The sequence below is a fragment of the Oncorhynchus mykiss genome, chromosome 1 (assembly GCF_057628025.1).
Source record: "Oncorhynchus mykiss isolate SJ-2025 chromosome 1, ASM5762802v1, whole genome shotgun sequence".
NCBI lineage: Eukaryota > Metazoa > Chordata > Actinopteri > Salmoniformes > Salmonidae > Oncorhynchus > Oncorhynchus mykiss.
The window spans coordinates 87739377-87759141 of record NC_143022.1 but is presented as its reverse complement, the minus strand read 5'-3'; the positions used below and the strand labels follow the sequence as shown (position 1 = coordinate 87759141).

Sequence of the window (19765 nt, the reverse complement as noted above, 5' to 3'; positions counted from 1 at the left end):
CTAAGGCCACAATCAAACAAGAAAATGCTCACCCAGAAGCGGCGCTCCTAGTGGCCAGGGAATTTAATGCAGGCAAACAAATTAGTTTTACCAAATTTTTACCAGCATGTCACACATGCAACCAGAGAAGGAAAAAAAAACACTACAGACCACCTTTACTCCACACACAGAGATGCATACAAAGCACTCTCCCACCCTCCATTTGGCAAATCTGACCATAATTCTATCTTCCTGATTCCTGCTTATAAGCAAAAACTAAAGCAGGAAGTACCAGTGACTCGCTCAACACGGAAGTAGTCAGATGACGCGGATGCTACGCTACAGGACTGTTTTGCTAGCACAGACTGGATGAATCCCGGGAACACATTCCAATGGCTTTATCAATAAGTGCATCGACGACGTCATCCCCATAGAGACCGTACCTACTAGAGGTCGACCGATTATGATTTTTCAACACAGATACCGATTATTGGAGGACCAAAAAAAGCAGATACCAATGAATCTGACAAAAAAATGTTTTTGTAATAAATGACAATTACAACACTGAATGAACACTTATTTTAACTTAATATAATACATCAATAAAATCAATTTAGTCTCAAATAAATAATGAAACATGTTCAATTTGGTTTAAATAATGCAAAAACAAAGTGTTGGGAGAAGAAAGAAAAGTGCAATATGTGCCATGTAAGAAAGCTAACGTTTAAGTTCCTTGCTCAGAACATGAGAACATATGAAAGCTGGTGGTTCCTTTTAACATGAGACTTCAATATTCCCAGGTAAGAAGTTTTAGGCTTTAGTTAATATAGTATTCATAGGACTATTTCTCTCTATACCATTTGTATTTCATATACCTTTGACTATTGGATGTTATTTTGGGCACTTTAGTATTGCCAGTGTAACAGTATAGCTTCCGTCCCTCTCCTCGCCCCTACCTGGGCTCGAACCAGGAACACATCGACAACAGCCGCCCTCGAAGCATCGTTACCCATCGCTCCACAAAAGCTGCGGCCCCTGCAGAGCAAAGGCAACAACTACTCCAAGTCTCAGAGCGAGTGACGTCACCGATTGAAACGCTATTAGCGCACACCCTGCTAACTAGCTAGCCATTTCACATTCGGTACACCAACCTAATCTCAGGAGTTGATAGGCTTGAAGTCATAAACAGCGCAATGCTTGAAGCACATAGACTTAATTATAACATAATAACACACAGAAATACGAGCCTTTGGTCATTAATATGGTCGAATCGGGAAACTATCATTTCGAAAACAAAACGTTTATTCTTTCAGTGAAATACGGAACCGTTCCGTATTTTATCTAACGGGTGGCATCCCTAAGTCTAAATATTGCTGTTACATTGTACAACCTTCAATGTTAAGTCATAATTACGTACAATTCTGGCAAATTAGTTCGCAACGAGCCAGGCGGCCCAAACTGTTGCATATACCCTGACTCTGCGTGCAATGAACGCAAGAGAAGTGACAATTTCACCTGGTTAATATTGCCTGCTAACCTGGATTTCTTTTAGCTAAATATGCAGGTTGAAAAATATACACTTCTGTGTATTGATTTTAAGAACGGCATTGATGTTTATGGCTAGCTACAGTCCTGCAACGATTGTGCTTTTTTCGCAAATGCGCTTTTGTTAAATCATCCCCCGTTTGGCGAAGTTGGCTGTCTTTGTTAGGAAGAAATAGTCTTCGCACAGTTCGCAACGAGCCAGGATGCCCAGACTGCTGCATATACCCTGACTCTGTTGCAAGAGAAGTGACACAATTTTCCTAGTTAAAAGAAATTCATCTTAGCAGGCAATATTAACTAAATATGCAGGTTTAAAAATATATACTTGTGTATTGATTTTAAGAAATGCATTGATGTTTATGGTTAGGTACACGTTGGAGCAACGACAGTCCTTTTTCGCGCAATGCGCACCGCATCGATTAAATGCAGCTAAATAAACGAGTAATATCATCAACCATGTGTACTTAACTAGTGATTATGATTGATTGATTGGTTTTTTTTATAAGGTAAGTTTAATGCTAGCTAGCAACTTACCTTGGCTTCTTACTGCATTCGCATAACAGGCAGGCTCCTCGTGGAGTGCAATGTAAGGCAGGTGGTTATAGCGTTGGACTAGTTAACTGTAAGGTTGCAAGATTGAATCCCCGAGCTGACAAGGTAAAAATATGTCGTTCTGCCCTTGAACAAAGCAATTAACCCACCGTTCCTAGGCCATCATTGAAAATAAGAATGTGTTCTTAACTGACTTGCCTAGTTAAATAAAGGTGTAAAATTATTATTATTATTGTTTTTTTATCTGCCAAATCGTTGTCCAAAAATACAGATTTTCGATTGTTATGACAACTTGAAATCGGTCCCAATTAATCGGCCATTCCGATTAATCGGTCGACCTCTAGTACCTACATATCCCAACCAGAAGCCATGGATTACAGGCAACATCCGCATTGAGCTAAAGGCTAGAGCTGCCACTTTCAAGGAGCGGGACACTAATCCGGACACTTATAAGAAATCCGCTTTACCCTCAGATGACCATCAACAATACAGGATTAAGATTGAATGCTACTACACAGTCTCCGACCCCCTTCCAATGTGGCAGGGCTTTGAAAACTATTACGGACTACAAAAGGTATACCCAGATGCGACCTGCCTAGTGACTGCCTTTTATGCTTGCCTCAAGGCAAGCAACACTGAAGCATGCACGAGAGTACCAGCTGTTCTGGATGATTGTGATAATGCTCTCGGTAGCCGATGTGCGCAAGACCTTTAAACAGGTCAACATTCACAAAGCCATGGGGCCAGATGGATTACCAGGACATGTACTCAAAGCACGCAAGAACCAACTGGCAAGTGTTTTCATTTACATTTTCAACCTCTCCTTGTCTGAGTCTGTAATACCTACATGTTTCAAGCAGACCACCATAGTCCCTGTGCCCAAGGAAGCAAAGGTAACCTGCCTAAATGATTACCGCCCCATAGTATTGGACAGTAATCAAAAATGCTTCGAAAGGCTGGTCATGACTTACATCAACACCCTCCCGTATACTCTAGACCCACTCCAATTCGCATACCGCCCCAACAGAGCCACAGATAACGCAATCGCACTACACACTGCCCTTTCCCACCTGGACAAAAGGAACACCTATGTGAGAATGCTGTTCATTGACTACAGCTCAACGTTCAACACCATAATGCCCACGAAGCTCATCACTAAGCTAAGGACCCTGGGCCGAAAACACCTTCCTCTGTAACTGGATCCTGGACTTCCTGACCGGCCACCCCCAGCTGGTAAGGGTAGGCAACAACACGTCTGGCACACTGATCCTCAACACTGGGGCCCCTCAGGGGTGTGTACTTAGTCCCCTCCTGTAGTCCCTGTTCACACATGACCGCATGGCCAAACACGACTCCAACACCATCATTAAGTTTGCTGATGACACAACAGTGGTAGGCCTGATCACCGACAACGATGAGACAGCCTATAGGGAGGTGGTAAGAGAACTGGCAGTATGGTGGCAGGACAACAACATCTACCTCAATGTGAGCAAGACTAAAGAGCTGATCCTGGACTACAGGACGAACAGGCCCCCATTAACATCAACGGGCTGTAGTGGAGTTTCAGGTTCCTTGGTGTCCACATCATTAATGAGCTATCATGGTCCAAACACACCAAGACAGTCGTGAAGAGGGCACGACAAAACCTTTTCCCCTCAGGAGACTGAAAAGACTTGGCATGGGTCTCCAGATCCTCAAAAAGTTATACAGCTGCACCATCGAGAGCATCCTGACCGGTTGCGTCACCGCCTGGTATGGCAACTGCTCGACATCTGACCGTAAGGCACTACAGAGGGTGGTGCGTACGGCCCAGTACATCGAGGACAATATTCCTGCCATTCAGGACCTCTATACCAGGTGGTGTCAGAGGAAAGCCCATGAAATTGTCAGCGACTCCAGTCACCCAAGTTATAGACTGTTTTCTCTGCTACCGCACAGCAAGCGGTACCGGAGCGCCAAGTCTAGGACCAAAATGCTCCTTAATTAACAGCTTCTACTCCCAAGCCAGAAGACTGATGAAAAATGTATCAAATAGGACTATTACATTGACAACCCCCCCCCCCCCCCCTACATTTGTTTTGTACACTGCTGCTACTAGCTGTTTATTATCTATGCATAGTCACTTCACCCCCACCTACATGTACAAACCATCAAGTGCTATGTTGAAACTGGCTCTCATGAGGACCGCCACAGGAAAGGAAGACCCAGAGTTACTTCTGCTGCAGAGGATAAGTTCATTAGAGTTAACTGCACCTCAGATTGCAGTCCAAATAAATGCTACAGAGTTCAGGTAACACACACACACACACACATCTCAACATCAACTGTTCAGAGGAGACTGCGTGAAATCAGGTTCAAATTGCGGCAAAGAAACCACTACTAAAGAACACCAATATGAAGAGACTTGCTTGGGCCAAGAAACACGAGCAATGGACATTAGACTGGTGGAAATGTGTTCTTTGGTCTGATGAGTCCAAATTTGAGATTTTTGGTTCCAACTGCCGTGTGTCTTTGTGAAACGCAGAGTAGGTAAACGGAGGATCTCCGTTGTGATGGTGCGATGGTGCTTTGCTGGTGACACTGTCAGTGATTTATTTCGAATTCAAGGCACACTTAACCAGCATGGCTACCACAGCATTCTGCAGCGATACACCATCTCATCTGATTTGCGCTTAGTGGGACTATCATTTGTTTTGCAACAGGATAATGACCCAACACACCTCCAGGCTGTATAAGGGCTATTTGACCAGGGAGGAGAGTGATGGAGTGCTGCATCAGATGATCTGGCCTCCACAATCAACCGACCTCAACCCAGTTGAGATGGTTTGGGATGAGTTGGACCGCAGAGGGAAGCAAAAGCAGCCAACAAGTGCTCAGCATATGTGAAAACTCCTTCAGACTGTTGGAAAAGCATTCCAGGTAAAGCTTGTGGAGAGAATGCCAAGTGTGCAAAGCTGTCATCAAGGCAAATGGTGGCTACTTCGAAAAATCTCAAATATGAAATACTTTTTTGGTTACTTCATGATTCCATATGTGTTATTTTGTAGTTTTGATGTCTTCACTATTATTCTACAATGTAGAAAATAGTAAAAATAAACTAAAACCTTTGAATGAGTAGTTGTGTCCAAACTTTTGACTGGTACTGTACGTCTTAGCTACCATTACACAACAACTGTGTTTCTTGGACATACCAGTCGTTTACAATTCAACCGAGAGTGGCGGAAGTGAAATGTTACAATTGAACATAACAGGCTGCAGGGCAGTGTTAATTTTGTCAACAATAACTATGAAGAAAAATATTAGTCAACTACCTGTTTTTCCCTGATGAAAACTAATGACAAAAACGAAATTGTTGCGTTTATATTTTTGTTCAGCATATTTTCATCAACTATACCAATCAAAATACCTTTTCTTACTGGAAAATGATACATCATTAGACACATGGAATGTTCCACAGGACAATCCAAAAAAGAGAAGTGGCAATTTAGAATGATAGTAAAAGGTGCAAACACAGATTTTCTTTCAATCATCACATCAATTAGTTCCTATTTTAACCATTTTGAGATGTAAAAAATGCTCCTGAGCACAATTTAACACAGCACTCTAGACTAAGGCATCCAATTTACCCCTGGTCTCCCCTATTACAGTAGACAGTTAGCCATCAACACTCCTACTACTGACAGCAACCTATTGCCAACACTCCTACCACAGTAAATAGTTACTGTACCTCACTATCCTTAGCCCCCACACTCCGACCACAGTAAATAGTTACTGTACCTCGCTATCTTTAGCCCCAACACTCATACCACAGTAAACAGCTATTGTACCTCGCTATCCTTAGCCCCCACACTCCTACCTACCACAGTAAATAGTTACTGTACCTCGCTATCCTTAGCCCCAACACTCCTAAGATATCCTAAGTCTCACAGCAGACAGCTAGCTAGCTATCATCAACACTCCTACCACAGAAACAACTTTATCCCCAACAACACTCCTACCAGTGTAACTTCTAAGTAGCTAGCTAGCTATCGTTGCCACAACAACTCTTACAGACAGACATCAACAAAACACCCATCTAGCTAGATATCCTGGCTAGCACCACTCTTACCATAGCAACTAGCCAGCAAGGTAGATATCCCAAAGCTCACGGTCCACTTACCTCTCTGGTTCTGCCCTCATTCTCCTTGGACTTGCGCCCAGGTTTGGTCCAGCCTTTTGGCCTGATGTGGCTAGCAGCGTTGGCAAAGAATGCACTGCTCACATCCCACTCCGGTTCCTACAGTAGAGAGACAAAAATAAAGAAATCATATGTGTGAGAGAGAGAGTAGTTTACTAAAAAGGTACCCATCAGTGTGTATTAAGACTCCTCAAGAAGAGACGGCTCCCCTAAACTAGCCTGGGTAGCTTCCCAGACTGTTTCTTGACTCAACAACACTACATAATTGGCCTGGTTCCACCTGTTTGTGCAGTCTTTACAATTCCTATAGTCATTGTCACAGACAGCATAAACAGACCTGGGACCAGGCTCTTAAGCCATTGCCAAGATGGAGTCAATCTATCCCTACCTCTTCAGAGTGTCGTGCAGCGGTCTTCTGGGGTCCTTTAGTCCCCAAGGGGGCTGGGGATGGGGCGGGAGGCTCCTTGGAGCAAGGAATGGCTGCTCTATCCTCTTTTTCTTCTTCTTGACCCTCCTCCTCAAGCTCAGAATCGCTCTCCTCTGCTTCCTCCTCCTCAGATTCACCACCATCATCATACTCATCTTCAGCATCCTGGTAAACACACACAGTTAGAGAGAGCATATTATAACCTAGCTGGAATGCCAACTGTCCATTCCTTTTTATAACAACCATTAATTTCTATACAAACCATTCCTTTTTTCGAATACTGCAAATTAGGGTGCTAATCGTCATATGATTCAGATTAATTTAGAAGACATGTAATATTGGTTTGTAGTTTACCTGCTCGGCGCTCTCAGGCATCTTCACCTGCTCCAGCTTCTTGCGCTCCCGTTGACGCTGAGAGAAACATAGAAACAGCATCACGCATCAGGAATACACATGACTATGTTATTCACTATGGCTCAGGAGGAGTAGGTGTGTGTGTGCGCGTGTTGCTCACCTTTCTCTTGGCTCTGCGTCTCTCCACTCTGCGTTTGGCCTTCTCCTCCTCACTCAGACTGTCCTCCCCACTGATGTCCTGTTCCTTAAAGACATTATCTGGTACTACTGTATATTTTCTAGCCAGTAGTTCTGAAAGTAGTGCTCACAAACCGTAAGGGGTCCTCGAAAATTGCATACTACGTCACATTTGTGCAGATATGTGTACCACATCATTGCTCTCCCTCTACTGTGTGTGCGCAACACTTGTTGGCTGTCACTCAAATGCTGAGGGACTGAAGCTCATTGGCTAGAAGTCAAATTGCTAGGAGGCTGGTAGCCGTGGGGGAAAATGTAGGGAAAAATGGTGCAGCACAGCTCCCAGAAAAAAACGTTGCTTTGAAACTAGGGATTTTGTGGCTAATTGAGGTAAAACAGTAATTCCGCTCATAGATTATGCATGTATGAACTACACATTGGCACATCCAGCACAAAGCGGGAGGTTAAAGTCATCGCCTAAGTTCCAGAGCATGCCATTTAACTTTAAGACCACAATGCTCCGAACACTGTCAAACATACATTGTCCTTCAGTGTAACATGTCCTTACCTCTGATTGATAGTGTCACATTATTTTCAGGAAAATCATTCGTATAGAGATTCCTGCAAAAAATATGATTTGAAGATGATTACCTTACCTGAGACAGTGTGATGTCATCAGTGGGGTCAGGGGTCACTACGCCACACTCCATCTCCTCCTGGCCCTGGGCACTGGGGGCTTCTGGGCAAAAAACAAAAACATACGAGTGTACAAAACATTAGGAACAACCTAATATTGAGTTGAACCCCCATTTGCCCTCAGAACAGCCTCAATTAATCAGGGCATGGACTACAAAGTGTTGAAAACATTATACAGGGATGCTGGCACATGTTGACTCCAATGCTTCCTTTCCTCAGTTGTTTCAAGTTGGCTGGATATCCTTTGGGTGGTGGACCATTGTTGATACACACGGGAAACTGTTCAGCGTGAAAAACTCAGCAGCGTTGCAGTTCTTGACACACTCAAACCCGTGCGCCTAGCACCTGCTACCATACCCCGTTCAAATGCACATCAATATTTTGTCTTGCCCATTCACCCTCTGAATGGAACACATAGATAATCCATGTCTCAATTGTCTCAAGGCTTAAAAGTCCTTCTTTAACCTGTCTCCTCCCCTTTATCTACACTGATTGAAGTGGATTTAACAAGTGACAACAATAAAGGATCATAGCTTTCACCTGGTTTCAGGTGGTCAGTCTATGTCACGGAAAGAGTAGGTGTTCCTAATGTGTACATCAGGGTTCTATTCATACGTTACATGCTCAAAGAGGTAAGCCAATCAATGTCTGAAATAGAGAATTGGTTGAAACCTAGCTAACATTAACAGAACTGTGCAGTCCGATACAGGCTTGAACCAGGTCACGGCTTCGCTGACATCGGATTCAAGTCAGTCTGTCACGCACATAAGTCTAACGACTGAACAGTTCCTTCTGCAAAAGGAGAACTGAGAATATATATTTTTTTAAATATTGTTTATGGTCAAAGCCTTAAAACAGGGGTGTCAATTTCATTCCATGGAGGGCTTAGTGTCTGCTGGTTTTTGTTTTTATCCTGTCAATTAAGACCGAGACAATTAGATGAGGGAAGTTCCTTACTAACCAGTGACCATAATTATCAATCAAGTCCAAGGGTGGAGCGCAGAAACTCTGGCCTCTGTGGAATGAGTTTGACATGTGTCTTACCCTGACAGGATTCAATCTTCTGTGTTTTACATTTCAAGCTCTGAATTCTGATGGACCAAAATGAGGATTTTAAAAATGAAGAAGTGAAACAGCAGTCAAGAGGTGTACATGTGACTTCTCTAGAAATACAGCGCATTCGGAAAGTATTCAGACCTTGACTTTTTCCACAGCCTTATTCTAAAAATGATTAAAAAAAATTTTTTCCCCATCAATCTACACACAATACTCAATCATTTGGCAAATGTATAAAAAATACTAAACTGAAATATACATAAATATTCAGACCCTTTACTCAGTACTTTGTTGAAGGACCTTTGGAAACGATTACAGCCTCAAGTCTTCTTGGGTATGCCGCAACAAGCTTGACACTCCTGTATTTGGGGAATTTCTAACATTCTTCTCTGCATATCCCTTTCAAGCTCTGTCAGTTGGATGGGGAGCGTCGCAGCACAGCTATTTTCAGGTATCTCCTGAAAATAGGGATGTTCGATCGGGTTCAATTCCGGGGTCTGGCTCGGCCACTCAAGAACATTCAGAAACTTGTCCCGAAGCCACTCATGCGTTGTCTCTGCTGTGTAAGCTTAGGGTCATTGTCCTGTTTGACGGTGAACATTCACCCCCAGTCTGAGGTCCTGAGCGCACTAGAGCAGGTTTTCATCCAGGAACTCTCTGTACTTTGCTCTGTTCATCCTGACTCCCAGTCCCTGCCGCTGAAAAAAAAATCCCCACAGCATGATGCTGCCACCACCATGATGCACTGTAGGGATGGAGCCAGGTTCACTCAGGTTCATTCAGGCCAAAAAATTCAATCTTTCATCAGACCAGAGAATCTTATTTCTCATAGTCAGAGTCCTTTAGGTGCCTTTTGCCATAATCCAAGCGGGCTGTCATGTGCCTTTAACTGAGGAGTGGCTTCTGTCCGGTCACTCTACCATAATGGCCTAATTGGTGGTGCTGCAGAGATGGTTGTCCTTCTCGAAGGTTCTCCCAAGTACACTGAAGCTCTATCAGAGTGACCATCGGGTTCTTGGTCACCTCCCTGACCAAGGCCCTTTTCCCCCCGATTGCTCAGCTCCAAGGAGAGCTGGCCGCCCGGTGGTTCCAAACTCCTTCCATTTGATAATGATGGAGGCTACTGTGTTCTTGGGGACCTTCAATGCTGCAGAAATGTTTGGGTACCCTTCCCCAGATCTGTGCCTTAACACAAACCTGTCTCGGAGCTCTACGGACAATTCCTTCGACCTAATGGCTTAGTTTTTGCTCTGACATGCACTGTCAAATGAGGGAGCTTATATAGACAGGTGTGTGCCTTTCCAAATCATGCCCAAACAATTGAATTTACCACAGGTGGACTCCAATCAAGTTGGAGAAACATCTCAAGGATGATCAATGGAAACAGGATGCACCTGAGCTCAATTTTGAGTCTCAAGGCAAAGGGTCTGAATACTTATGCAAATATGTGCAAACTTTTTTTTAAACTGTTTTCGCTTTGTCATGGTTTTTTTTCTTCTTCTTTCATATATTTTAGAATAAAGCTGTAATGTAACAAAATGTCTGAATACTTTCCAAATGCACTGTATGCCTGGCTGTGACACCAATCTGTGCCTTTCCACAACTTTGTCCCTGAGTTTTTTTGGTTTTTTTCAAGATCCTTGGTGCTCATGATTGAGTGTTTGCTTTGCAAGTCACTACTAGCAGACATAACCTACAGGATCTGCTGAATGAATCCTGAAATCATGTGAATCAATACAATTTAACACAGGTTGAGGCCAATAAACTTGGTGTGTGATTCTGAATGTGATTGGTTAGCCCTGAGCTAATTTAGGATTGCTATTACAAGGTGGGTGGACGCTTACAGTAAGCAACCAAGCTATTCCATTTATTGATTTTCAAAAGAATACATAAAAAAATGTCACTTGTGCGGTAGGATGTGTAGATCAAAGGGTGTTAAGTACACTGGTCAAAAAAATAAAGGGAACACTAAAATAACACATCCTAGATCTGAATGAATGAAATATTCTTATTCTTACTTGCACAAAAATGATCAATGGAAATCAAATTTATCAACCCATGGAGGTCTGGATTTGGAGTCACACTCAAAATTAAAGTGGAAAACCACACTACAGGCTGGTCCAACTTTGATGTAATGTCCTTAAAACAAGTCAAAATGAGGCTCAGTAGTGTGTGTGGCCTCCATGTGCCTGTATGACCTCCCTACAACGCCTGGGCATGCTCCTGATGAGGTGGCGGATGTTCTCCTGAGGGATCTCCTCCCAGACCTGGACTAAAGCATCCGCCAACTCCTGGACAGTCTGTGGTGCAACGTGGCGTTGGTGGATGGAGCGAGACATGATGTCCCAGATGTGCTCAATTGGATTCAGCTCTGGGGAACGGGCGGGCCAGCCCATAGCATCAATGCCTTCCTCTTGCAGGAACTGCTGACACACTCCAGCCACATGAGGTTGTCTTGCATTAGGAGGAACCCAGGGCCAACCGCACCAGCATTTGGTCTCACAGGGGGTCTGAGGATCTCATCTTGGTACCTAATGGCAGTCAGGCTACCTCTGGCGAGCACATGGAGGGCTGTGCGGCCCCCCAAAGAAATGCCACCCCACACCATGACTGACCCACCGCCAAACCGGTCATGCTGGAGGATGTTTCAGGCAGTTTCAGGCAGCATAACGTTCTCCACGGCGTGTCCAGACTCTGTGTCACTTCTGTCACGTGCTCAGTGTGAACCTGCTTTCATCTGTGAAGAGCACAGGGCACCAGTGGCGAATTTGCCAATCTTGGTGTTCTCTGGCAAATACCAAACGTCCTGCACGGTGTTGGGCTGTAAGCACAACCCCCGCCTGTGGACGTCGGGCCCTCATACCACCCTCATGGAGTCTGTTTCTGACCGTTTGAGCAGACACATGCACATTTGTGGCCTGCTGGAGGTCATTTTGCAGGGCTCTGGCAGTGCTCCTCCTGCTCCTCCTTGCACAAAGGCGGAGGTAGCGGTCCTGCTGCTGGGTTGTTGCCCTCCTACGGCCTCCTCCACGTCTCCTGATGTACTGGCCTGTCTCCTGATAGCGCCTCCATGCTCTGGACACTCTGCTCTACACTCTACACTCTGCTCTGGACAGACACAGCAAACCTTGCCACAGATCGCATTGAAGTGCTATCCTGGATGAGCTGCACTACCTGAGCCACTTGTGTGGGTTGTAGACTCCGTCTCATGCTACCACTAGAGTGAAAGCACCGGCAGCATTCAAAAGTGACCAAAACATCAGCCAGGAAGCATAGGAACTGAGAAGTGGTCTGTGATCACCCCCTACAGAACCACTCCTTTATTGGGGGTGTCTTGCTAATTGCCTATAATTTCCACCTGTTGTCTATTCCATTTGCACAACAGCATGTGAAATGTATTGTCAATCAGTGTTGCTTCCTAAGTGGACAGTTTGATTTCACAGAAGTGTGATTGAGTTACATTGTGTTGTTTAAGTGTTCCCTTTATTTTTTGGAGCAGTGTATTTTGTATTTTAATTCCAGGCTATAAGGCAACAAAAGGTGAACATTTTGAAAGGGAGTGTAGACTTTCTATAGGAACTGTATTTTTAGCTTTAGATCATTTTTTTCTGCCATGTGTAAGTTTTAGATACATTGGCTTGTGCCTTGAAATACCATTACCAAAATCCCACTCATCTTTAAGATATGTTCTAATTTCTCTCCCTCATGAGGGACAATAATGAAAGTTAACAGAAGTAACAAGTAAAGGTAGACCTATCAATTAGTTGGTGTTTTTACTGATATACATTTCCGTTATAAATTATTAAGTCAAATAAAATGTATTTGTCATATGCTTCATAAACAACAGGTGCTGTGAAATAGTTATGGGTCCTTCATCAACAATGCAGAGTTATGATAGTGATTAAAAAAGTTACTTTTAAAATCACCAAAAATCAGGTAACGGATTTCTGCAATTGAATTGGCTACAATGGGAAATCATAGAAGTCAAACCACAGTTGGGTTCACAAGTTTGGACAGCACAGTAGAGCAGAGTATTAGTTCAGTACAGTACACAGTAGGGCACACAAGTTGAGAACACTATAATGTACTGTACTATACTTTACTGTGCTGAAGTGTACTGTACTGTGCTCAACTGTACTGATCTCTACCGTGCTGTACTTTGATGTTCAAACTTGTGGAACATTGACATCTATGATTGTTTCAGATTTGGTCCGGAACAACAAAATGTGGTCTGTTTGAGAGCAGAGCTCATTAAAATAATAGCCAGTGTGTAGAATAATACCCAGATATGCAAAGGAAGATATTTCATATGTATACTTTAGTGTACCTATTCAGGATACATCACCATGAAGAGAATGACATTCATATCCATAATTATGCATTTCTATGTTGTACAGATCAGGGACCCATGATGAAATTCCGTTACCGGGTGTAAATCCACTTCACTTACTCAATAAACCAAATTGATTTTTTCAATGTTAAGGTGTGGTGTCATAGACACCCCATTGTTTTGGCTGACATCGTTGCATCTTAATTCAGAGCAGATATTTAACAGTTTTTTAAAATTTATTTTTATTTGAGGGATTTTACAGAAATTCTGTTACCAAAATGTTCAAGTTCTTCCAGTAACTGTGTTTCTGTAAAAATGTCAATGTACATTGTTAAAAGGAGTCATTGTGCATAGAGTTGTATGGTTTGTTAAACTTTTAAATCAATGGTTTTTGTTTGGTACATTCTAAGTGAAAAATCTGTCTTTCACTGGGCAACAAAAACCATGGTTATGCTCTGGGCAACAACAGACAGTTGACACAAAACAGAGTTCAGTGGTTAAACAGTAAGTTCCGTGGTTAAGGAGTGAAACTGATTGTTGTGGAATCATGTGTCATTTGTCTAGTCTAGACATTACATCTATCTGGTCTAGTGACATTTGCCTACAGTTTGTCTGAGGGGAGACAATAGGGAAACTAAAATAACAGAAGGAAATGAGCTCCGATGGGATGGGTTGACATGGAATCTAGAGGTTGACCGATTAATTGGAATGGCCAATTAATTAGGGCCGGTTTCAAGTTTTATAACAACCGGTAATCAGCATTTTTGGACGCCGATTATATTGCAATCCACAAGGAGACTGCGTGGCAGTGCAGACAGCAAGGAGCCATGGTAAATTGCTAGCTAGCATTAAACTTATCTTTAAATAAACAATCAATCTTAACATAATCACTAGTTAACTACACATGGTTGATGATATTACTAGTTTAACTAGCTTGTCCTGCGTTGCATATAATCAATGCGGTGCCTGAAATTGTGTCACTTCTCTTGCGTTCAGTGTAAGCAGAGTCAGGGTATATGCAGCAGTTTGTCTTGGCTTGTTGCGAACTGTGTGAAGACCATTTCTTCTTAACAAAGACCATAATTAATTTGCCAGAATTTGACATAATTATGACATAACATTGAAGGTTATGCAATGTAACAGCAATATTTAGACGGTTCCATTTTTCATTGAAAGATTTATTATTTTTTTTTACCTTTATTTTACTAGGCAAGTCAGTTAAGAACAAATTCTTATTTTCAATGACGGCCTAGGAACAGCCTGTTCAGGGGCAGAACGACAGATTTGTACCTTGTCAGCACGGGGGTTTGAACTTGCAACCTTCCGGTTACTAGTCCAACGCTCTAACCACTAGACTACCCTGTTTTGTTTTCAAAATGAGTTTCCGGATTTGACCATATTAATGACCTATCTGTGTGATTCTTTTTTTGATAATTAAGTCTATGATTTGATATTTCACAGAGCAGTCTAAGCGGTGGTAGGCAGCAGCAGGCTCGTAAGCATTCATTCAAACCACACTTTCCTCCGTTTGCCAGCAGCTTTTTGAAATGCTTGAAGCACAGCGCTGTTTAGGACTTCAAGCCTATCAACTCCTGAGATTAGGCTGCCAATACTATAGTGCCTATAAGAACATCCAATAGTCAAAGTATATGAAATACAAATGGTATAGAGAGAAATAGTCCTATAATAACTACAACCTAAAACTTCTAAACTGGGGATATTGAAGACTCATGTTAAAAGAAACCACCAGTTTTCATATGTTCTCATGTTCTGAGCAAGGAACTTAAGCATTAGCTTTTTTACATGGCACATATTGCACTTTTACTTTCTTCTCCAACACTGTGTTTTTGCATTATTTAAACCAAATTGAACATGTTTCATTATTTATTTGAGACTACATTTAGTTTTTTTTTTTTTTTTTTTTGCAAATTATGGTGGAAAATAAGTATTTGGTCACCTACAAACAAGCAAGAATTCTGGCTCTCACAGTTTTAGATTAACTAACTTCTTAGTAATGACTCGGGACGTCGGGTTTGATACGAAAGCTTATTTTAGTAAGAATACTTGTTTACGTTACATTTAACAACAATTGTTTTGGTACAGAGCAATGCAGGTAAGATGCTGTTGGAAAGCCAGCCACAATCACTAGCACCTGCACATAATTGGCGCGTTATCACTCATTCCTCTCGCAAGGCATTCTGGGACTTGCAGTCAAAAAGCGTAATTCAACACAACCCAATACAATTACATATGCAAATAAATCTAAAGAAATATCTTTAGATACAGCTCAAAGAATAAACTTAAACATTAACTCTGTAACACATTAAAGTTACAACATCCTCCCCCCCCGATGAACAATTGTGTTCATCTAGATCTCTAGGCAGTATATCAACTGAATAGGTCTCCTCAACAAAGTCCCTGAAGCAGTACGAACTGAACATGATCTAACTAAGCCATCTCGGCCTGGAAACAGTTCCTCAATCTTTCCTAGTTTCCAGGTTTGTCTGGGTAGGTTATCTTCTCCAATGAGTACAACGTCACCCGCTTTCAGTGGGGTGGGCTGTGGTGTGTCACAGCGGTGTGCTGACTTTAGATCCAGCAAGTAGTCCCTTCGCCAACTGTTTCAGAAACTGGTCACAAGTCTCTGCCTGTACTTCCATCTGCGTGTCATTTCCCCCTTGTTTAACGTTGGGTGCTGAGTGTTAGCTGGAAATGGCTTTGGAGGCAAAGAGGTTAGTCTTTTACCCACCAGGAAGTGTGCTGGGGTCAGGGGTTGTGGTTCATCCACCTCATTGTGCACGAAGGTCAGAGGCCTAGAATTTAGGATAGCTTCAACCTCTGTCAGGACTGTGAATATCTCTTCAAAATTAAGTGAAGCTCTCCCAAGAACCTTTCGCAGGCATGTTTTTACTGACCTGACGAGTCTTTCCCAGAATCCACCCCACCAGGCTGCTCGCGCTGCGATGAACCTCCAGGTGATGCCCCTTTCTGAGAAGAACGCCAAGAGTTGGGGCTCTTCGATTGCCTTCCACAGCTCTTTCAAGTCCTGATCAGCTCTCTTGAACGTTTTTGCATTGTCTGAGTAGATTACCTTGCATAATCCTCTCCTTGAGATGAATCTTTTTAGAGCTAACAAGAATGTCTCTGTTGACTGATCTGAGACCAGTTCCAAATGCACTGCTCTGGTTACAGCACAAGTGAACAGTGCAATGTATGACTTCTTCACAGAACCATTTTCTTTCACATAGAGCGGTCCTGCAAAATCCACACCTGTGACTTCGAATGGTGGGGATTCAGTTATTCTGTCTTTTGGTAAAGGCGCAGTGACCTGCTGTCCGGTCCTTGCCTTGAATCTCTTGCACACTATACATCTTGCCACTGTGCTCTTGACTAGCTGCCTAGCACTCAAGATCCAGTATCGCTCTCTGATTTGTACTAGAGTGTCTCTTGCTCCAGAATGCATCACCTTCTCATGTTGGTACTGTATCAGCATTTCTGAGTATCTGGACTTATTGGGCAGAACCCATGGGTGCTGCTCTCTGAATGTGAAGTTGGACTGTTGCAGTCTTCCTCCTACACTGAGTAGTTCGTGTTCGTCCAGGAAAGGTTTCAGTTCTCTGATTTTACAGTCATTGTTTAGGCCTTTTCCTGCCTTCAGTAGTTTGATCTCCTGTCCGAAACTCTGTTGTTGTGTTACCTTAATCCAGTACTTTTCTGCATCAAACAGTTCGTCAGCAGTCAGTTCACCTTGCATCTTTATGGTTGTACGAGCATTGGCTATGAATCTCTTTATCCAGGCGGTGACTCTGAACACTCTTTTCAGTTTGCTGTACCTTTCAAGCTCCAACACAGGTTCAGTGCTGTCTGTGCTGTTTGCTGCGAGTTGTACAGTAGCCTGGCAACTGGACTTGAGTTCTATATTCACCTCATCCGGAACCTTGTTATCATCAGTCTCTTCGGACTGATTGGGTGATGTCAGAATTCTGGGTCCATTCCACCATAGCTCGCTCTGTGTCAAGTTTCTAACAGTTTGTCCTCTTGTAGGGAGGTCAGCTGGATTAGTTGTCCCTTCAATATGTGACCATGACTCTGGATTGGTCAAGGACTGGATCTCCGTCACTCTGTTCGCAACAAACTGTTTCCATTTCTGAGCTGAGCTGCAAATCCAATGCAGCACGATCATCGAGTCTGTCCACATGTTAATCTGTTTTTCTTCCATTTTCAGTGTGGTCATCAAGTTGTTTGCTAGTCTCGCTCCAATCACAGCTCCCATGATCTCCAGGCGTGGCAGCGTCATTTTCTTAAGTGGGGCTACCCTGGACTTGGATGCGACTAGACTTGTTGTTTCCCTGTCTTGTGACTCACCTTGCAAGTAAGCTACTGCACTGTAAGCCCTTTCACTTGCATCACAGAACACGTGTAGTTTCAGGGTGTGGTTATTCTGTGGCAGCATGTCTGTTCTGTACCACCTTGGTATGGTGAGCTGGTTAACTGGGGTAGTTCTGAACACCACTGTTGCCATTCTCGTGTCAGATCAGGTGGTAATTCTTCATCCCAGCTGAGTCCCCTCTCCCACATTTCCTGGAACATGCACTTGATCCTGATGGTAAAGGGAGTTAAGAAACCAAGAGGGTCGAAGATACGTGCAGACGACTGCAGAACACTTCTCTTTGTGTTTTCCTTTTGCTTTAGAATGCTCAGTAACGGCCTGAGGTCAAACACAAAGTCATCCGTTTCCGGCCTCCATACTAAACCTAAAACCTTCAGCACTACTCCTTGTGTTTCTAGCGTCAATGGGTGGTCAGTTGTCGTACTCTCCTCCCATTTTGTTTTCAATTCAGGAGAATTGGTCATCCACTTGCAGAGGTCCATGCCTGCATTCGACAGCATTCGCTTTGCAGTTGTTGTCACAAGGTAAGCCTCTTCAACATTGCGTGAACTTGCAATGAAGTCATCTACGTAGAGTGACTCTCTCAGTATCTCCACAACTTCTGGTTGTTCTGTTTCATATTGTTTCAGGTGCTTCCTGATTGTAGCTGCCAGCAAAAATGGACTTGGGGAAGCTCCAAATACCACTCTTTTCATCCTCAGCACACGCAGCTCCTCTTCATTTTCTCCTCTTGGTGGGCCAGTGAGCCATAGAAATCTCACGGCGTCTCTGTCTCTCTCTGCTAGGGATATCTGCAGGAAAGCTTTCTTGATGTCTGCCATGAATGCGATCTCATGTAGTCTGAACTTTATCAGAACGCTGAGCAGATCCGGATTCAGGTTCGGTCCTGTGAGTAGACAGTCATTGAGAGATGGACAGCCATCTTCATGGGACGAGGCATCAAACACCACTCTCAGTTTTGTTGTCACCTTATATTCTCGGAGTACTGCATGGTGAGGTAAGTAGTATTTTACGTTGTCTGCACTTGATGCGTTGTCCTTGGGCACGTCCTCTGCCATATCTTGTTGTAAGTAGTCTTCTACTACTTCATTGTATCTGCTGTACAACGTCACATCCTTCTTCAGCCTTTTCTTCAGACATTCAAACCGTTTCTTGGCGATTCTATAGTTGTCTTGGAGTTCTGGCATTTCTCGTTTCCATGGCAACTCCACATGGTATCGCCCATCTTTGAAGGTGGTTGTTTCCTCAAACCTTTGTAGAGCCTCGGTTTCCTCTGAGTTCTGTGTTTTCTCGCTTAGAATACCCAGAGACTCAAGCTCCCAGAATGCATGCAATTGCTTGGAGACTAGTGTGTCTTCATCAAGTGGGATGAACATGCAAGTTGCCTCGGCGACACTTGACATGGACACGGGTCCCTGCACCGACCATCCAAAGGTGCTCTCTAAAGCAACTAGCGTCTCCGTCAGTCGCTCCACTCTGCCTGATACTATCTGCCAGTAGTAGTCTGCTCCTATCAGGACAGAGAGTTCAGGATCATTGTCATCTCCTGGAAAGTCTGCGAGCTGCAGTCCCCTTTTACTGAGCTCATGCTGAATCCGTTCACCAGGAACCTTCATCACAGCTGTGCACACTTGTGGGGTTTCAATTGCCTCTATCTCTATTCTCTGCTGTTTGTCCCAGACATTCTCCAAGATGACTTTCACTGTGTTGCGTTGGGACGTTGCTGGGGCAGAGGAGCCAAACGTGTGAAGAGTGAGTGCCTCTTGTCTGATTACTGGTAGCTTCAAGCCCTTCACAAGGTTTTCATGTATGAAGCTTCTCTGACTGCCTCCATCTAGTAAGCAACGAGCTATCTTCCTGCCCGATGGGCCTTCTACCCATGCCTTTGCCGTTTGTAGCAACACAGTGTTCTGTCCATCTGGTTTCATCTTCACTGAATGGGGAATAACTGAGGAAACAACAGCATCTACAGAAACAGTAGGGGGTTGCACCTCCCTCCTCTTACTGGTACAAACCGCAATGTGATGTCTGCTTCCACATGTTGCACATGACACATCTTTGACTTTACAGAATTTTGCTATG

The 19765-nt window shown here is 43.5% G+C and overlaps 1 protein-coding gene across 4 annotated transcripts in view; it reads right to left on the bottom strand.

Moving 5' to 3' along the window:
- LOC110531174 (uncharacterized) overlaps positions 1-19765 on the bottom strand; it is a 43154-nt gene that overhangs the window by 11824 nt on the left and 11565 nt on the right. Inside the window, exons 2-6 of one of the 4 annotated variants that reach the window (XM_021614413.3) lie at positions 7868-7950; positions 7195-7278; positions 7035-7091; positions 6642-6845; positions 6236-6352 (exon numbers count right to left, since the gene is read on the bottom strand). In XM_021614413.3, coding sequence (XP_021470088.3) covers positions 6236-6352; positions 6642-6845; positions 7035-7091; positions 7195-7278; positions 7868-7950 — 545 coding nt within the window. The remainder of the gene's footprint in view (positions 1-6235; positions 6353-6641; positions 6846-7034; positions 7092-7194; positions 7279-7867; positions 7951-19765) is intronic. The other 3 variants (XM_021614425.3, XM_021614420.3, XM_021614431.3) reach the window with 3 other exon arrangements.